General features: G+C 42.7%; 1 protein-coding gene across 1 annotated transcript in view; it reads right to left on the reverse strand.

Annotated features, from left to right (window-relative positions):
• Positions 1-1,353: 1,353 nt before the first annotated feature.
• The window catches only part of LOC145412877 (uncharacterized), a 117,503-nt gene continuing 97,182 nt past the window's right edge, over positions 1,354-21,674 (reverse strand). The window contains exons 4-5 of the mRNA XM_080282676.1: positions 5,934-6,832; positions 1,354-1,388 (exon numbers count right to left, since the gene is read on the reverse strand). Coding sequence (XP_080138802.1) covers positions 1,354-1,388; positions 5,934-6,832 — 934 coding nt within the window. The remainder of the gene's footprint in view (positions 1,389-5,933; positions 6,833-21,674) is intronic.

Below are 21,674 nucleotides of genomic sequence, written 5' to 3' on the forward strand. Positions count from 1 at the left end.
CTTATCTCTCTCACACTACCTTCATCATCGCTCCCTAATATTCATTGTCCATTAACTGACTGACTACTCTGTCTTTCACTTATTAACACTCATTGTCTGACTGACTAACCACCTTGTACTGCTGTCTGTTGGCTGTCTTGCCCACACTAAATTAGGAGGCACGATGGTCCCTTTATATAACCCCTCCCCCCTCCCCCACAGGTGACTCCATCTCCAGAACAACACAGGATATTCTACAACCTGGGAGGGAACTCACATTGTACCACGTAATAATGCACTCAAATCAACAACACATAATAATGACAAGAACAAATTCCTAAGGTAAGACATGTCCATGTTCTAGAATGTTCCTCCTATCACCAGACATGAAACATTAGTCTAATCCTATGACATAAAACTTAATTTCAAGAATGCTCCTCACAACTTCACATACAATCCACTCAGCTAATCCCAAGGCACAATACATAATTTCTAGAATGTTCCTCATCTCCAAATATAAACCATTAACTTCATCTTACAGCATAACAATTTCTAGAATGTGTTCTTAACATCTCCAGACTTAAAACAATAGCCTAATCCTACAGCATAACACTTAATTTCTAGAATGTTCCTCACACCTGCACATATAAACCACTAAACTAATCCCACCTACACAACAGGGGTATACAACAGGGGAACAAATGGACCAGCCTCCTGTGCATACAATGGCGTCACAATCTTATACATGCCAAAACCAGCAAGTTAGGATTATTTAGGTTGGATTAGGGAAAACTGTTAGGTTAGGGTAAATATTGTAAGGATCAGTTAAGGTTAGGTTATAACAGGTTAGGTTAGGTTGCATTAGGTAAAATTAGGTTAGGTTAAAATAGGTTAGGTCTGGATAAATTAGGTTAGGTTACAAAAATTTAGGTTAGGTAGGGTATGGGCTGGCTAGAATTACTGAGGTTATGTTACAATCACGGGGCTGGGTTTGGACAGGTGAGCACTGATGAGGGAAAATTTGTGAAAAAATGGTATTCTAAGATGGTGTCTGTTGAAACTTAAAAATACACTCAGGAAAAAAAAAAAAATCAACATAACAGAGAGAAGGGGGAGGGGGGCAAAATAAGGTGATTTTGTGTCTCCTTGATGATTACCCCTCCAAGCTTCCACACAAACATACTATACATGGCATTTATCTCATATCTGCCATAAAATTGTACACAGCAAAAATATTAATCATGCAGTTTAAATCATTATCATCATCCATGGCAAGCAGGGCCATGCAGAGCTATGGAAAACCATCACAGGTAAAATCAGCCTTACAACCAGCTATTGTTCATTTATCACAAACTAGAGGAGCAAAATCTGGATTCAAATCTGAACCACATCAGGATCTGCCCCATGATCTGTCAATGAGTACAAACAGAAGAGGCCTTAATTACAGTCAAATGTGCTAATTTGTTAATGTTCATGACACAAATTGTAATGTTCATTTTTATACTGAATCATCACATAATATAACAATATTATTATGGATGAAATACACAAATAATATGAAAAGAATGAAGGGAGTATACACTGGATGTTGGTTTGACCAGCTATTGCTTACAGCCCAGCCTGCTGCCCATTCACGGACCCTGACATCCCCACTCTGGTATCCTACTTGTCAATAATCCTCTCCTTAGATGGAGCCCAAGTAATCAGGGACAAATTAACTTTGTTGGGGGGCGTCTAGGCTAAACCAGATATTGGGGCTTCTACCTAGGGAAGGGGCCCCCATCATGAGGTCTTGTGTGATGCCAGTCACTGTAATTTTATCATTTATCAATTAATTTGATTTTTTTTTTTTTTCAATGGTGAGGGCCTTGGGTGTGAGGTACTCAGCCTAGCGATTAATCTACCCCTGCAAGTAACCTCTTGACTGGGCATGATTAGTTAACACCAAGCCACTGTGAAGGACTGTCCTGTCTTAATATGGGCACTGTCTTTAAAATCAGTGTGAATCCTTACTTGTGATGTCATGCCATTGTGAATGACTGTCCCCTCATAATATGGGCACAGCACATCTTGTGTCATAGTAGATCACACTCTGAAAACCTATTGGTGGCATCATGCATCCATCCATCATCCAATCCTATGCTGCCCCATGAGGAGTGTAGAAGCCCAGGGCTAGGCAACTTGGTCCTGATATTTATGATGAAAGTGACCAGCCTCACTCATCCCTGGGTGGCATCATGTGGTTAATAAACCCCAACCACTCCTTGGATATAAACCTACACTGGCTCAATCCAACTGAAGCGCCGTAGTTACCCACTAAACCACAGGTGCTATAGTTACCACCCAGCATAGTAAATGGTTTCCTGGTGTACAGGAAACCATCTGGCTTGTCACTCAGTGTAGTCATCCACAGGCAGAAGGAAGAGGAAAGAATGAAGGAAAGACACAAGAGAGAGCGTAAAGTCACCTGCAGGCAGAAGGACGAGGAAAGACTGAAGGAAAGAAAGACAGAAGTGGATGGAAGAAAAGATGGATGGAGGACAGGAAAGGGCAGACACCTGAAAGCAGCAGTACATCAAGTGAGTGTGTGGTGAGTGTCCCCACCTGCAACTGATTATCAACCATGGTTAATGGTGTCTTGGCTCAGTAGGTTCTATGACATGCTACAAGAGGGGTGGCCTGCCACAAGTATCAACAGTAGCTAAAGGGCCACTACAGACCAAAGCACTCACAAATAGTTTTTTTTTTTTTCTACAACACGCTTTTTAAAAATTTTCCATTAATCTGGCAATGCAGCCTAAGAGATAAAACATGTCTTCTGCCTCACTTGTTAGTGAGTGGCACCATCCTGGTTAAAGGCTGATTTCTTCTATGTGCTTTGCCACATTTATCATAACAATATAATTGTTCTCACACCTGAAGGAACTGTCAGGTGCCAAGTGAATAAGAATTTTTTCTACACAGTTTTCTAGTCATCACATTTCAAATTTTTCACTCCTGAATTGATACTGGAGAGGACTTTAAATTATTTACCCTATTCATCACACTTGAATTTCTTCACTCCTTAACCCCTTAAGTGCTAATCTCATTGATCGGGCTTTTTGCGCAATTTCTTAAGAGAACGAGCAACACCGATTGTACAACATCCACAAAAAACTGGCGGCAGCTGGCTCCACCCCAACTGTGACATAGATGGCTTCTAACCAATCAGAACTAGGTGTTGGACACACCAGAGGGGACCCAGGCCCGTAACCAGGCGGTGGGGGGGTGTATCCCCCACCTCCCTCTCGCCACGTCCTTCTATTCCACTACCTTGTTACTATCCTACCTCCCACCGTTCTTACCACCACAACAACCCCTCCCACCCCCTACTCATGCATCCCCACCTCCCATGTGAATCCCCCCCCACATCCCCCCCCCCAGTCAACTGGGGGGAGGGTATTTCCCCCCTACCCTCCCTCCATGTCCCTGTACTCCACTTTGGCCCTTCCTTTGTGTCTTGTGGTGGTCTCCTCCCATCCCTCGATCCCCATCCACCCCCTCCTGGCCTTAACAGCTCCCCCTACCCCCCCAACCCCTACCCGCACCCCCTAGCACCTCCCCAGCCTTGAATATTTTGCGTATTTTTTACGCTTTATGGCACGCGTTTTTTAATCATTACCTGTAATTTATTGGTGTCTGCATACAGATATCCACACCACAATTACTTTAGCTGTCTTTAGTCAAAACCCACTTGAAAAAGACATTTTATTTTATGCCGACGCATGGAAGCATGTTGGAGCCTTCAAAACGAAACAAAACGAAAACTAGATTTGTCAGCTCGGAGGGGAGGGGAGGGGGTAGGGGAGGTTAGGCGAGGGGAGGCGAGGGAAGGAGAGGAGAGAGGAGAGGAGGGAAGAAAAGGGGAGGGAGGGGACTGGAGGTTTGAAGAGGGGAGAGACGGGGAGGATAATTTTTACTATTTATCATATTTTTATTGGGGGGGTTCATGATCTATTTCCCTTGCTAGATTTGACAGCTCAGCGGGGAGGGAAGGGGGAAGAGGAAAGGGGAGGGGAGGGGAGGTTAGGAGAGGAGAAGGGAAGAGAAGGGAAGGGAAGGGAAGAGAAGAGAAGGGAAGGGGAGGGAGGGGATTGGAGGTATGAGGAGAGGAGAGGAGGGAAGAGGAGGGAGGGGATTGGAGGTACGAGGAGAGGAGAGGAGAGAAGGATAATTTTTATTTATCATATTTATTTGGGGGGTTTGTTACTATTTTATTTTTTTCTAAGCACCTGCCCTCCTCTCTTCCTATTTCTCCCATCTTTCCTGTCACTACTTAATACTTTTCCTTCCATTACAGGTGGCTTTACATTGAGTGACAAGCCAAATGGTTTCCCTGTAAGCCAAGAAACCATTTACAACGCTGGGAGATAACCATATAACCAAACCATACGTGCTCCCTACATGTCAAGTGGGTTGGTGGAGAGTTAGTGCCCCTCCCTGTAAAACAAATAACTCAGAGTCAAATGGCCACCTCGTACGGGATTATGGTGTCTGGCAATAGATAAACAGACAGACATTACAGTGATTTTTAACAGCTATACACACCAAAAAAAAAAAAATTGATTTTGGTGGTTTTTGTACGTATTGTTGCGAAGAAAACAGGTGTGAGCGGCATATTTTCTTTCTCGCCGGGGCTGCGACGGGTAACTATTATAAACTTTGACAGACCATTGCTCGGTAACTATTGGGTCTAGGAGGGTGGGGTTTGCATTTTCAGGTGTGTAAGTTCAAGCTCTATAAATCGAGCATAAAACTTTTAATCTTTGAGGAAGTTGAAAAATTGGTCTGTTTTTGCGTCCTGGGGGACAGTCAAGGCTGGAGAATTGCGTACCCTAGGGGTTAATAAATTAAACTGTGGATGACATCAACTGAGTCAACCGTTTACCACATTCAGCAAACTAGAAACTCTTCCCTACACAATGATTTAATAGGTGCCTGGTGAGACTGCTTCTCAGACCAAACTGTTTACCACATTCAGCACACTACTGTAGAAACTCTTCCCTACACAATGATTTAATAGGTGCCTGGTGAAACTGCTTATCAGACTAAACTGTTTACCACATTCAGCAAACTAGAAACTCTTCCCTACACAATGATTTAATAGGTGCCTGGTGAGGCTGCTTCTCAGACCAAACTGTTTACCACATTCATCACACTTGAAATTCTTCACTCCTTAACCCGCGCCGTCCCGGCGATGTGAATTAACGCGGCAACATTGCAAGGTCCCTAATTTGCACAATTTTCAATTTTCGCGAGTGATTTCATGAGTGATTTTTGGCATGTATACACGGGACACCTTCCTCTACAAGATGCCAAGCAGGAACAATGCCTTACACCGCATAATCTTTCCTCCCCTGCACGCCATTGTCTCAGCAATTCACCTGTTACCAGTGACCTGGCCAATAAAGACATTCAGGGCCAGAGTGATTCCCCAATAGATGACAATGTGGAAGACAAAGTTTACATAGCATTAGAGGAAGAAACAGTCAGAAATGATGATCAGATAATGTGGGAATAAAAAGGTCATGAATGGTGATGAGTTAGTGAGTGAAACAATGCTTATAATGCCTATATTACTGTTTGAAAACCAATATACTCTCGTACTACATATAAATTCGTACCAAGTAAATAAATAAATACTGTTTATGAGTGGATAAAATAGTTACCCTCCCATAGAACTCGTTTTCTTTGGTGCCAGCCTGTTAGAAAACCCAGTCAGGTAAGGAAGTACTCGTACCTAAATCGCGTATTTTAAACCTCAGGTGAGCGATTTCTCTATGAATTTTCGATGTTTCTCACCAAAAGCGGATGTTTGGGCCAAAAAAAAAAAAAGGTCCATAAACGTCAGGATGGGGTGGGTTAATGAATTAACAGGTGTTGAGCGAGACTACGCTTCTGTGCAAATTGTTTACCACATTCATCACACTTGAAATTCTTCACTCCTGAATGAATTAATAGGTGCTGAGCGAGACCAGCCTTCTGTGCAAATTGTTTACCACATTCATCACACCTGAAATTCTTCACTCCTGAATGAATTACTATGTGCTGAGTGAGACCAGGCTTCTGTGCAAATTGTTTACCACATTCATCACACCTGAAATTCTTCACTCCTGAATGAATTAATAGGTGCTTAGCGAGACCAGCCTTCTGTGCAAATTGTTTACCACATTCATCACACTTGAAATTCTTCACTCCTGAATGAGTTAACTGGTGCTGAGCGAGACCACCTTTCTGTGCAAATTGTCTGCCACATTCATCACACTTGAAATTCTTCACTCCTGAATGAATTAATAGGTGTTTGGTGAGATTTCCCTCCATTGTAAATCGTGTACCACATTCATCACACTTGAAATTCTTCACTCCTGAATGAGTTAACAGGTGTTGAGTGAGACCATCCTTCTGTGCAAATAGTTTACCACATTCATCACACTTGAAATTCTTCACTCCTGAATGAATTAATAGGTGTTTGGTGAGTTTGCTCTTCTCTGTAAATCGTTTACCACATTCATCACACTTGAAATTCTTCACTCCTGAATGAATTAATAGGTGTTTGGTGAGTTTGCCCTTCTCTGTAAATCGTTTACCACATTCATCACACTTGAAATTCTTCACTCCTGAATGAATTAATAGGTGTTTGGTGAGACTTGTCTTCTGTGCAAATTGTTTACCACATTCATCACACTTGAAATTCTTCACTCCTGAATGAATTAATAGGTGTTTAGTGAGACTTGCCTTCTGGGTAAATCGTTTACCACATTCATCACACTTAAAATTCTTCACTCCTGAATGAACAACTGCATGTTGGATAAGACTTCTCTTAAAAAGAAATGATTTACCACACTCTAAACATCTGAACTGCTTAACTTCAGCTGAGGACACTGCGTCCAGGACAGTCTCATTGTCACTGAGGAACATTTTGTCACCCACCTCACACTCTAACTGTACATTTGTTTCCTCCTTTACCACCTCCATTATTTTGTCATCCACCTCACACTCTAACTGTACATTTGTTTCCTCCTTTACAACTTCCATTATTTTGTCACCCACCTCACACTCTAACTTTACATCTGGTTCTTCCTTTACCACTTCCACTATTCTGTCACCCATTTCACACTGTAACTTTAAACCTGGTTCTTCCTTTACCACCTCCATTATTTTGTCATCCACCTCATACTCTAAATTTACATCTGGTTCTTCTTTTGCCACCTACCTTATTTTGTCACCCACCTCAGACTCTATATATCTTTACATCTGGTTCTTCCTTTATCACCCTGTCATAAGATTCCCCCAAACTAGTTTTAATAAATTAGTCTCCACTGAACAAAATTGTTGATACAGAGGTCATTATTACTGAACAATAACTGTTTCTGCACTTGCAAGTACTATGTAACCATATTTATAAATAAATAGTTCACTGCTGAGTTTTAAGCTGTTAATGCAGTCTAAAATACAACTGGGTTCCTTATTTTACCAGTTCTTCTCCAATGTCCATGCAGCAGTTGCACAGCAGTAAATGCAAAGGATATCACAACAGCTAAATGATCCTGGATCAACTCCTACCAATCATCCAGTGATTCATACTTCTTACAATGAAAGACATTACGAACAGACAGTATAAGCCACATATATTTGGAAGAGGTACCTCATGTAGGATGTACAGTACTGTACTGAGACAACACAACATGTGCCTATATAATGTCAACACTTTACCATGTATATATTACTCAGGTGGCTCTCTGATGACCACACTGCTTACATCTGCTTTGCAGAGTCAGTTTCAGCTGTGGACCTGCAACAAGAGCTGCCATTAGACAAGAATCTCTATGAATTTAAAAACACTGCCCAGTGAGCCCTCATTTTGCATGTATCTAGTCCTTAAAAAATTAATTTGCATTTTAGCACATAGGCTTAGTAGAGAAATTTGAAGAAAGAGTGAGGTCATTAATGTAATGGACTGGTTATATGAGTGGGAAAGTGAGGCTGGTATGGCAGAGTAAGTGGCAGCAGAAGTGTTAGTCATGGTAGGTAATCTAGTAACAAGGATGGCCAAGGATGTGACCAAGCTAGATGACAGTGATGACTTCCGGGTAGTTAAGGGATGATGCAAAGTTAAGAAACAATGATAGGCGTCTATCAATCTAGAAAGGGGGAAATGTTCCCCCGAGCTAGACCTTATTAGATCATATAGCCCTGCTAAGTAACAAGAGGGCACTACCCCTCCCAGCATGGCAGCTACCAGGCATGGTTTGAACCAACGACCCCCTGGTCCCGAGTTCGACACTCTACCACTGAGCCACCCTGCCCCCAATATCTATCTAGAGCCAAACCATAAACCTATGTGGCCGTTTGTCTCTGAGTTAGAGGTTTTACTTGTCCAGCGGATAAGGCAAACAATCGTTCACTTTTTTAGGAAAACACCAAATTTTGCACAGTTGTAGAAGGGACCCAGACAATAATTTTTTGAGATGGACCTCCAGAATCTTGGGCCCCTGATGGTCGCCATCTTGAATGTCAAAATGGCTGCCTTTCAACCCATATTTTCGTCAGTAACTCCAATAATATGATCTATCTATCTTTCTATAGCCCGATGCCCTAATCCCGCAAAGGGTGGCCGCAGACAAAACGCCTCCAAGTCACTCTGTCACCCACCATTTGACTCCCCTCCCCCCAATTCACCCCCCCCTCCCTCATATACCTCTCAACTCCATCCCTCCACCTCATCCTCAGTCTACCCCTCCCTCTCCCTCCCTCCACATCACCTACATACACCCTCTTAGTCAGTCTTTCATTCTCCATTCTCTCCACATGTCCAAACCACCTCAGTGTATTTCTCCTAATCTTTTCAACCACATCCACATCTACCCCACAACGTTCCTTCACTTCTTCATTCGTCAACCTGTCCCTCCACGTCACTCCACAAGCTCCTCTCAAGTAACTCATTTCCACTGCTCTCACTCTTGACTTGTTCCCCTCTTGCAAGGTCCACGCCTCGCTTCCATACGTCAGGGTAGGGATCACAACACCATCATGCAGTGACTTCTTAACTTCCATACTCACCTCCCTATTTCTCATCATTGCTTTGAGTGTACCAACAACCTTTCTTCCCTGCTGTACCCTTTCACATACTTCATCCCCCAAAGTTCCATCCTTACTCATCACACTACCCAAGTACTTGAATGCACTCACATTCTCCATATCCTCACCATCCAACCTCACTGCACACTCTGTGACTTCATTCCTCTCAAACACCATAACTTTACTTTTGTTTACATTAACTTTCAGCTTCCTCCTCCTACACACTGTCCCAAATTCATTAACCAAACCTTGCAACTCCCATTCATCTTCACTCAACAATACTGTATCATCAGCAAACAGCAACACCGGAAGCTTCCAAATCTCACCCTCATTCATTAGGGCCAGCCCCACATCCACTGCCCTGCCTTGCACCTCCTTTACAACCCCATCCATATATATATTAAACAGCCATGGAGACATCACACACCCCTGTTTCAGTCCCACATTGAGATCAAAGAACTCACTCAGCTCACCATCCACTCGCACCGTAGCCCTAGCTCCCTCGAACATACTCTTCACAGCACTCAACAATTTCCCCTCCACTCCATATATTCTTAATACCTTCCACAAACCTTGCCTATCTATTCTGTCATAAGCTTTCTCCAAGTCCATGAAGGCAGCATACACTTTCCTTCCCTTCTCTAGATACTTCTCCACTAAACATCTTAGAACAAATATCTGATCTACACACCCTTTTCCCTTCCTAAATCCCCCTTGTTCTTCTCCAACTAGCTCCTCTGTCATATGCCTAACCCTATCAATGAGTATTCTACCATATATTTTACCAGTCACACTAAGAAGGCAAATACCCCTATGGTTACCACATACTTCTCTCTCCCCTTTTCCTTTGTACAAAGGAACAATTATACCTGATTTCCAGTCCTCTGGAACCCTTCCCTCTTCCCAAGCCAATCTACACAACTTCCATATCCACTCCACAACAATCTCACCCCCATACCTAAGCATTTCACCACACACTCCATCAATTCCTGGGGCCTTTCCCAGCTTAATCTTCTTCATTACTTCCACTACTTCCGACCTACTGATCTCTTCCTCCCTCCTCTCATCTCTTCTTCTCCCAGCCATTCCCCAACCACTTATACTCACACTGCTCTCACTCTCTACATTCAACAAATCCTCAAAGTGCTCCTTCCATCTCCTCAATTTCTCTCTCTTCTCCACCAACAATCTATTATTCCTATCTTTCACTCCCCTACTATTTCCTCTTTCACACTGCCTTACTTTCTTTACCTCCTTCCAAAACAATTTCTTACTCTCCCTCCATTTCACACTCAGATTCCTCCCAAACTCTTCATCCACTTTCTTCTTACTCTCCTTCACCAGTCTCTTAACCTCCCTTCTCCTGCTCACATATACCTCTCTCTTCTCTCTCTCATCTTCTCCCCTACCTCTACTCGCCAACCATTCACCATATGCCTTCTTCTTTTGTTCCACAGCTCGTTTCACCTCATCATTCCACCATGCTGTCCCTTGCACACCCTTGCATCTCCTCCTCACTCCACAAACCGCCTCACACACTGCGCCTATCTCTTCCGTGAATATCTTACATACGTCTTCCACCCCTTCCAGAAACATAATTCCAATAGCTAACCCCAGGTTCTTAGGGTCTGGCACTTGAATGGAATGATTTTTCTGACCCGGCAAAGGTCGGCCATCTTGGAGTTCAAGATGGTTGCCTTTGAACCCCTATTTTCTTCAATAACTCCAATACTATGATAGACAGAAACAATTCCAATGACTAACCCTGTTTTCAGGGTCTGGCAATCCAATGGAATCACTGTCCTATGTGGAAGGTCGGCCATCTTGGAATTCAAGGTGGTTACTTGCTGAAGCCCGTTTCTGTTATAACTCTGACACAACGGCAAACATCTATTGCATGCCTTTTCGATCAAATTCAGATATTAAAAAAATGTCCACCGCAGTCACATAATGACGTACATGGCAAGTTAGCCTTGTAGTACTTGCAGTTCCCTTTGCAAGCAGTTTTACAGTGGCAACTGATTAATTCTGAGCAGGTGATTAATTCTGAGCATACAATGAATGGATGAGCTATAGGGGCGTGGAAGAAGTTGAGAGGCGGAAGAGAGAGTTATACGTAGAAAGAAAGAGAGAGGTGAAAAGCTTAGTAAGAGAGAATAAGAAGAGAGAGGATGAGGAATTTGGAAGGAACTTGAGTGTAAAGTGGAGGGACTGTAAGAAAATGTTCTGGAAAGAGGTGAAAAGAGTAAGACAGGGTGGAAGTGAAGTTAGCAGGGGAGTGAAAGATAAAAATGGTAGATTATTAGTGGAGAAGGGAGAAAAAGTGAGCAGATGGAGAGAACACTTTAAGGAATTGTTGAACATACAGGATGGAAGTAATGCTAGTATAAGTGGCTAGGAAATGGCTGGGAGAAGGAGGGAGGTGAGAAGACAGGAAGAAATCAGTAGGATAGAAGTTGTGGAAGCAATGAAGAAAGTCAAATTGGGGAAAGCCCCAGGAATTGATGGAGTGTGTGGTGAAATGCTGGAGTATGGGGGAGAGATAGTAGTAGAATGGATGTGGAAAATGTGCAGATTGGCCTGGGAGGAAGGTAGAGTCCCGGAGGATTGGAAGTCAGGTATAATTATTCCCTTGTACAAAGGAAAAGGGGAAAAAGAAGTGTGTGGTAATCATAGGGGCATCTGTCTTCTTAGTATAAGAAAAGTGTATGGTAGGATACTTATTGACCGAGTTAGAGAAAGAACAGAGGAATTAGTTGGAGAAGAACAGGGAGGCTTTAGGAAGGGAAGAGGTTGTGTAGATCAGATATTCATTCTTAGATCTTTAGTGGAAATGTTTCTAGAGAAGGGAAAGAAGTTGTATGCGGCTTTCATGGATTTGGAGAAAGTATATGACAGGGTGGATAGACACGGATTGTGGAAAGTGTTAAGAATATATGGAGTAGATGGGAAGTTGTTGAATGCTGTGAAGAGTATGTACGATGGTGCGAAGGCTGCAGTGCGTGTGGATGGTGAACTAAGTGAATTTTTCTCTTTGAAAGTTGGGTTGAAACAGGGATGTGTCATGTCTCCATGGTTGTTCAATCTGTACATGGATGGGGTAATAAAAGAGGTACAAGGTAGGGTAGTGGATGTTGGAGTGGCCCTGGTGAGAGAGGGTAGTGTTTGGAAACTCCCTGTACTGTTGTTTGCAGATGATACTGTGTTGTTGAGTGAAGACGAAGGAGAGCTGCAAGGCTTGGTGGATGAGTTTGGGAGAGTGTGTAAGAAACGGAATCTAAAGGTGAATGTAGGGAAGAGTAAAGTGATGGTCTTTGAGAGAGGTGAAGTCAGTGAATGTACGGCGAGATTGGATGGTGAGGAATTGGAAAATGTGAGTACGTTTAAGTACTTGGGTAGTGTGATGAGTAAGGATGGAGGTTTGGAGGGTGAAGTGCTTGAAAGGGTACAGCAGGGAAGAAAGGTTGCTGGTTCCTTGAAAGCAGTGATAAGAAGCAGGGAAGTGAGCATGGAAGTGAAAAAGTTACTACATGACAGTATTGTGATACCAACTCTAACGTATGGAAGTGAAGCTTGGACGTTACTGGAAGGTCACAAGTCAAGAGTGAGAGCAGTGGAAATGAGTTATTTAAGAGGAGCCTGTGGAGTCACATGGAGAGACAGGCTGACAAATGAGGATATAAATGAGCATTGTGGTGTGGATGTGGATGTGATAGGAAGCGTTAGGAGGAATACACTGAGGTGGTTTGGCCATGTGGAGAGGATGGAGGGTGAAAGACTGGCGAAGAGAGTGTATGTGAGTGAGGTGGAGGGAGAGGGAGGCCGAGGATGAGATGGAGGGATGGGGTGGAGAGGTATATGAGAGAGGGGGGTGTGAGTTGGGAGCAGGGCAGTGAAATGGTGGGGGACGGAGCGACATGGAGGCGATTTGTTTCTGGCTACCCCGAACGGGATTGAGGCGTCTGGCAATAGATAGATAGATAGATTTCCTACCAACAGTTGGCTCTGAAATCATTTTCCAGTCAGATTATTCAAAACATTGAGCCTGATTAGAATTATAATGAAATTAACTGTAGTCCTTCCAGTATGTGCTAAGCATTTGAACATTGGCCTGTCTGGGGATTCCCCCACATACGGAGCTGCCAAATCTCCTACAGGGTCAATGTCGGATTACTGGGTCAATTCCCTGCTGGGTCAATTCCCTGCTGGGTCAATTATCGGATTCTCTCTCTCTCTCTCTCTCTCTGCATAATAAAAGGAACGCTATACATTTTGTGTTGATAAGCCTATACAGTATGATGAATTATCCAAATCTGTGAAGCCTCTCTCTCTCTCTCTCTGCATAATAAAAGGAACGTTATAAATATTGTGTAGATTTATTTATATAATAAGGCTATACAGTGTGTCCTTGATATACGAAAGGGATAGGGACCAAAAAAAAATTCATAATTCGAAATTTTGTATATCGGAACGATTTTCCCCTTTGAAATACACATATAAATAGGGGGATGCGTCCCAGGACCCCCTCGGATCCCCACCTAAACTTCACCCCCCCCCTATTAAGAAGTAATACCTGAATACAATTGTAGAGAAGGAGGTGGCCATATTCTTGTACATCTCCTTTTTCTTCGTCACAGTTCCAATGGTGGAAATAGCAAGGCCTAAAGCACGCCCAATCTCCGAGACTCCCTGCCCCTCCTCATGGGGTCTTATAATTTCCAATTACCTTTCCAGAATTAGAGTACGGTGCTGCTGCTTCTTTGCAGTGGGCTCCCCCAATGCTGGAGATGATGCAGGGCGCTTGGGAGGCATGGCAAAACAATACGAAAAAGTGAAGGGCTGTGAAAATATCCTCACGTACAGCGAGGCTGTGAGGAGACGAGGGACGTGGACTCAACTGAGAAGCACGGGAAAATTTGTTTACCAGAGAGGGGTTAGCTCGTTTTCTCTCGGCAAGCGAGTGAGGCACTATACACTGCTCCCATTTTGAATTTTCATACAGTATTCCATTAACCCCTTCGTAGTTGCCGGTCTTGAACAACACTTCACTGTTTTGGTGTGAATAACGTTGAGTTAGGGCATTATAAAAAACTGCAAACACTTACGGGAAGGGAACGAAGGTCACTGGCGTGTGTACATGACCCTACTCTACCATCCCATCAGTCATGAGTTCTCTTCACTCCACGCCGATGTTTACATGCTTATGTTACATGCGCCCTAATTTTGAGTAAGTTTCTTTCAGCAAGAGAACATAATTTACCACCTTCAAAATAGTCAGAAAAATATAGAAGACAAACTAGAAGAATATGACCTGAACTGGTATGGTCTTTAGGCTGTATACTTAAAAGAAAGATTATAGGTTTTACAATTTTAAGAGACGATATGGAACAAAAGTATAAGCTAATCAGAAAAAAATTACTCTTTCATCCCACATGTTCTCATAGGTTAGCAATCAGTTCCACATTCTTCGTTCGGTATCACTCTTCCCAATATATTTCGGACTGACTGAGCACAGTTCTTTCTGCTCCTTAGAGTTAGTGTACATTTACTGCTCATTCTTTTGTTTGTTCTTATGTGTATGAGTGAAAGAGAGAGGACTGATACAAACAATAATGTATTCCATTATCGCTTTCATAATTGCTGGCCCTGAACAACGCCTTACTGTATTGGTGTCAGTGACGTTGAGTTAGTGTGAGCTAAAAAAAAAAAAACTGCGAGCAATTATGGGAAGGGAATGAGGGTCACTGGTGTGTTTACACGACCCTACTCTACCACCTCCAGCAGTCTGGCGTTCACAGTTCCCTTTGTCCCAGATGTTTTCGGCCGATGTATACACGCTGATGTAACAGGCATCCTAATTTTATAAATTCTTACACGAATCATAGCAAATCACAGGATGGGTTTAGGGGAAAAAATAATTAAAAAAAAAAAAAGTCAGGCGTGCCAGACGAGTCTTTTCATATATGTAAGAAAAAGAAATTGATTTTAGAACTTTGAAAAAATGGTCCCAAGGCCGACAACAGGAGCAGGCAAATATCTGAACCCACAGCCAATGAGGGGGCTAAACATATGTTTTACTTTAAGCAGTAAAAGCATCTTACCAAATCAGTTCTTCCTGATAGTCTGTTACATTTTTCAGATTATTTCTGGGTTGGTAAATACAGTAAACGTTTCTTATTAAATCTGTTTCCCCATCATTTTTAGCTGTTCTGGTGTGACAACTCTTATTTCGTTAACATAATGGCAGAAAGGACTGTTCTTCCCTAAGTGTTTAAACCTGGCCTAACCGAGCTTATTTGTACCTAATAATTTTAACCTAACCTAACCTCAAGTTGGGAAACTGGGAAACAATATCCACCTTTGAGCACGCTGAGTTTCTTCCACTGCGCTGGAAACGATTGTAGGGGAAAGTGACGATAATAACTGGGAGGAAATTTTTCACCGAGAAAGTAATTTGCCAAACTGAAAGTTATCAGAAAATCACAGAAACAAGCTGGAGGATTATGCATTGAATTGATAAGGTCTTTCTGCTGCTTTAAGTGTACAATGAAAGACACAAGTATCTTCCCAAAGTCTGACGAATATAGCGTGGAAAAATCGAACCATTTGAAACAAGCTCTAGTAGAAACAGAGTTTTCATTGTATTTTGCCTGGTGTAAATTATCTTCAGACTGAACTGGGAAGATAGTTGTGTTTTTCATTGCACATTTACCGGTAAATAAATCAATCTAACTACTGTATTTCCAATTTCCTCTCAAGAGTGACAGTACGATGCTGTTTCTTCTTTGCACCTGGTTCCCCGGATGCTGGAGATGATGTAGGGCGCTGAGTAGGCATGGTGAAAATACGAAAAGGTGAAGAACAGCGAAAAACAGCGTAACTTACAGCGAAGCTGAGAGGAGAGGACGGACGTGACTCAACTGGGAAGCACGCGAAAATGTGTTTACCAGAGAGGGGTTAGTTCATTTTCTCGCCACAAGCAAGCATGGCACTGTAGCCCATTTTGAATTTTTCGTATTTCCTCTCGTATCATTTTTCGTACCATCGAGACAGATACTTTCGTATCGTGGAATTTGTCCTACATTTATCGCTTTCGTACCATCGGAAATTCGTACTTCGAGTTTTTGTATTTCAAGGACTCACTATACTGTGTGATGAATTATTCGAATTGGAGAAGCCTCTCTGTCTGTCTGTCTGGCGGCCAGAGAGTAAGTGACCTGACCTTTGGATTAGCATGGTCATCCCTGACTGTGTCACTTGTCCCCATGCTTGGAGGAAAGCAACGTCGGACAGCAACGCTGCCAAGTATTGTTGTATTTATATAAAATCATTGCTATTATAAAAAAAGAAACATTCATAACACTATATAGCCTTATCCATCCATCCATCCATCATCCAATCCTACACTGCCCCATGAGGAGCGTAGGAGCCCGGGGCTAGGCAGTTGGTCTCTACATTTAAGATGAGAGTGATCAGCCTCACTCATCCCTGAGTGGCATTACATGAGCAATCAACCCCAACCACCCCTTGGATATAAACCTTCACCGGCTCAATCTGACTGGAGCGCAATAATTACCCACTAAACCACCAGGCACCATAATTTGGTTATATAGTTACCATCCAGCATAATAAATAGTTTCCTGGTGTACAGGAAACCATTTGGCTTGTCACTCAGTGTAGAGTCACCCACAGGCAGAAGGAAAAGGAAAGAATGAAGGAAAGAAAGACAGAAGGAGTGTAAAGTCACCTGTAGGCAGAAGGACAAGGAAAGAATGAAGGAGAGAAAGACAGAAGAGGATGGAAGGAAAGAAGGATGGAAGACAGGAAAGGGCAGACACCCGAGAGGAGCACTACATCGTGATATTGGAGAAGTAAATATATACAAATTAATTTAGAAGTAGTAAATAGCTGACATAATCATAAGACAGAGTGATGTGTGTTGGGCCTGACTTGGCAGTAAAGCGCGTGGGGGAAAGGCCAACACCCAAACGCTCAGCATATACTGAAAGGACTATAAGATAACTGAAAATGTGATATGGCTTCATGGCAGTACCTTCTTTTCAATATGGGAGACAGCAACTGACAAAATCAACTTACTAAAAATGTATGTTTAGGGTATTTGAAAATCCAGTAAGAACAGACCTTAAACAGTCCTGGCAATGGTTGTGCTACATGATAGATCTCTAACCCTAGAAAATACAAGTGGTGTGTTTGAGTATAAACTTCACAGAACTGGGCCACCATCTTGGACTTCAAGATGGCCTACACCAGATGATCATGAAAATGATTCCAATGAAAAGGAAGCGTTTGCCTTTGAAATTTTCCGTCTATCTTTTATAGCCTTGCATTATAACGAAAGACCAATTTCAGCCAGCAGCCATACTGGACTTCAGATGAACAACCTCTGCCAGGTCCAGCAATGATCCCACTGGATTGCCAGACCCTGAAAACATGGGGTAGCCATTGGAATTTTGTTTCTATTTATCATATTATTGGAGTTATTGAAGAAAATGGGGTTGCTAGGCAACCATTTTGAAATCCATGATGGCAGCCACCAAGGGGCCCAAATTTGGGGGGTCCATCTCGAAAAATGATCATATGGGTCCATTCTACACCTGTGCAAAATTTGGTGCCTTCCTGAAAAAGTGAACGGTTGACCTGATAATTTGGCCTTAGCTGCTGGACTATACGGGAAGGGCCAATAACAGTCCATCAACCCACTTGCTGACAGGTAGGGAACGGGTGGGTTGGTTATACGTGGTCTGTTCTGAAAGTATCCGACTGTAGGCTCTAAAAAATAAACAGCTAACTCGATGAGCCAGGACACTAGTCGCCATCAAGTAGGCTGCTTCTGACTGGACACAAAGTCTAGCATTCTTTCCCCTGCTTGAAACATTTTTAAAAGTTGGTCTTCAGTATCTCCTGCAGGTGTATATAACAAACATATATACAGTATGTACAAAGGGAAAAAGAAGTGTGTAGTAATCAAAGGGGCATTTGTTTTCGAGTGCAATAAGAAAAATATATGGTAGAATACTTATTGACAAAGATAGGAAATAACAGAGGAATTAGTTGGAGAAGAACAGGGAGGTTTTAGGAAGGGAAGAGGTTGTGTAGATTAGATATTCACCCTTAGGTCTTTCATGGAAAACTTCCTAGAGAAAAAAATGTTGTACGCCTTCATGGATTTAGAGAAAGCATATGACAGAGTGGACAGACAAGGAATATGGAAAATATTAACCCGCCCCGTCCCGTCGATGTATGGGTACGTTGCAACATTTTGCATTTGCCAGTCCCGACGACGTACTGGTACGTCATGCAATTGCAAGGTCCCTAATTTGCACAATTTTCAATTTTCGCGCGTGATTTTTCGTACGTATACATGCGACACCTTCCTCTATTCCTCTACAAGATGCCAAGCAGGGACAATGCCTTACACTGCATAACCTCCACCCCCATCTTGGCAATTCACTTGTTACCAGTGACCTGGCCAATAAAGACATTCAGGGCCAGAGTGATTCCCCAATCGATGACAATGTGGAGGATAAAGTTTACATAGCATTAGAGGAAGAAACAGTCAGAAATGATGATCAGGTAATGTGGCAAAAGAAGGTCAGGTATGGTGATGAGTTAGTGAGTGAAACAATGCTTATGCCTATATTACTGTTTGAAAACCAATATACTCTCGTACTACACATAAATTTGTACCAATAAATAAATACCGTTTATGAGTGGTGTGAAATAGTTACCCTCACACAGAACTCGTTTTCTTTGGTGCCAGCCTGTTAGAAAACCCAGTCAGGTAAGGAGGTACTGCTATCTGGATCGAGTATTTTAAACCTCAGGTGAGCGATTTCTTTATGAAATTTCAATGTTTCTCACCAAAAGCGGATGTTTTAGCCAAAAAATTTTTTTTCGAAAATACCTCGGGATTGGGGGGTGTCGGAGGTGCAAAATAGCTCGGGACGTGACGGGTTAAGAATATATGGAGTAAATGGGAAGTTGTTGAATGCCATGAAGAGTATGTATGAGGGTGCTAAGGCTGCAGTGCTTGTGGATATACTGAGTGAATTTTTCTGTCTGAATGTTGGACTAAAACAGGGATGTGTCATGTCTCCATGGCTGTTCAATATGTACATGGATGGGGTAATAAAAGAGATACAAGGTAGGGCGGTGGATGCTGGAATGGCCCTAATGAGAGAAAGCAGTGTTTGGAAACTCCCTGTATTGTTGTTTGCAGATGATACTATCTTGTTAAGTGAAGACGAAGGGGAGCTGCAAGCTTGGTGGATGAGTTTGGGAGAGCGGGTAAGAAACGGAATCTAAAGGTGAATGTAGGGCAGAGTAAAATTATGGTCTTCAAGAGAAGTAAAGTCAGTGAATGTACAGTGGCGTTGGATGAGGAAGAAATGGAAAATATGAGTGCATTTAAGTACTTGGGTAGTGTGATGAGTAAGGATGTTAGTTTGGAGGGTGAAGTGCTTGAAAGGGTACAACAAGGAAGAAAGGTTGCTGGTTCCTTGAAAGCAGTGATAAGAAACAGGGAAGTGAGCGTGAAAGTGAAAAGTTACTACATGACAGTATTGTGATACCAACTCTAATGTATGGAAGTGAAGCTTGGACCTTGCTGGAGGGACACAAGTCATGAGTGAGAGCAGTGGAAATGAGTTATATGGGAGGGGCATGTGGAGTCACATGGAGAGACAGACTAACAAATGAGGATGTGAAGAAGCGTTGTGGTGTGGATGTGGATGTGATAGGAAGCGTTAGGAGAAACACACTGAGGTGGTTTGGCCATGAGGAGAGGATGGAGAGTGAGAGACTGATGAGGAGAGTGTATGTGAGTGAGGTAGATGGGGGGATATGGAGGAGGAGGCCAAGGATGAGATGGAGGGATGGAGTGGAGACATATATGAGAGAGGGATGTGTGAGCTGGGAGCAGGGCAGTGAAATGGCAGGGGACAGGGCGACATGGAGGCGACTTGTTTGTGGCCATCCCATGCAGGATTAGGGCGTCTGGCAATAAATAGATAGACAGATTGTTTTCAAGGGAGGGGCACTAACCCTCCGCCAACTCGCTTGCTGGCACGTAAGGAACGTATTGGTTGGTTAGAAGGCTAACAGCCAGTGTATCAGATATTTCCTGGTTTACAGGAAATCATTTGGCTTGCCACTCAATGTAGAGCTACTCCCAAACAGTGCACCGCTACAGGTGTGTGACAGAGGTTTTGGGGGCATTTTAGGCTTTGCAGTTGAGGGCATCCTCCCTAACCCTACTGAACCTATGTTATATCAACCTCACTATACAATAAATCATTATGCAACAGGTTTTCAATTGACACAACCCTACTGTATAGCAAGACCAAACTGTATTTGGGGCATTTAATCAAATAACGACAAACATGCCAAACATCTAAAACTAAGATTTAGGTTGCAACACACTCGTCTGCCACTTTTCTATCCGGCAGGAATGTTATCACAGCATGTTCGTCTTTAAAACATGGTCGAAAGTCCTATACAACAGAGTGGATTCTCGTCCCAGCATGCTGCAGGTTGGTACATGTGGCCTGTGTCTTTCCCGAGGAAAGGTGTAGTGGAAGAAAGATGAACATGCCAGCGAGCACTCCTCCAGGCTCCCAATGAGCAGTGGGTCTCATGATGACGTCACACTCACAGCCAATCAGTGCCCGTGTTTTGGGCGTGTGTCGGCTGGTGGGTGTGGCCAGATCCTGCCCTTCCCAGTTCTGTTTACAATGTAAGCCACACAGATGTGCTTTTGGATTATTACATTATTTTCACCTCAGATTTACAGTGAGTTACATTGCAACATGAGTGACTAACATAGTGATAACGACCAGGAGGTCCCTGAGCATACACAGAAGTGAAAACGTAATCCATCTCTTTGGAACCATGCCGCTGCCAAGCAAAAACAAAAAAGGAAAAGCCAGCTAGGAAAATTGGTCCTTCTTGGAAATGTGGCTCAGCTGCTTCAACAACTTGGGCAATGAATAAAGTGATCTATTTAGGCTACAGTTTTTTAGGCAATGAATAATTATAACAGACAGACCAGTTACTTTGCCAGTCATGTGAAAAGTGTTGCTATGAAGCAGCCTCAAGTCAAGGGCCATAAAACAGGCAAGTCATGTACAATTAGTTATTGTATTAAGTACCGGCATGGCAGTGTGACTTACGATGTCTGTCGATCATCATTCTTCAGCGTTCAGGGTTTTGAAGAGTGTAGAGTTTGTTCTGTACTCGACAAAGTGACTGTAGCTGGATCAGTGGACTCTGACAAGCAAGGCACTGGCCCTAATCTGAAACAAGTTAGTGATGAATGGAAGGCAGCTGACCAACGATACACTACTGTTATCCTCACACCCTCCACAGCACTTAAATACATGCACCACTACTGTACATGGGTTGGTGATTGTCCTTTTCATATTTTTGGTTATTTTCAAATTAGTTTTTTTTTTTTCTTTCTTCCATACAGGTACAATGGTATGGAGTTAATAACTGAACAGCATTATAACCTGATATATCATATATTTTGTATTTCATTCTCATGTGTCTTAAAGTAT

Source organism: Coenobita brevimanus, chromosome 12 (genome assembly GCF_032717465.1).
Source record: "Coenobita brevimanus isolate Jiangsu-jjx chromosome 12, ASM3271746v2, whole genome shotgun sequence".
NCBI classification, from domain to species: domain Eukaryota; kingdom Metazoa; phylum Arthropoda; class Malacostraca; order Decapoda; family Coenobitidae; genus Coenobita; species Coenobita brevimanus.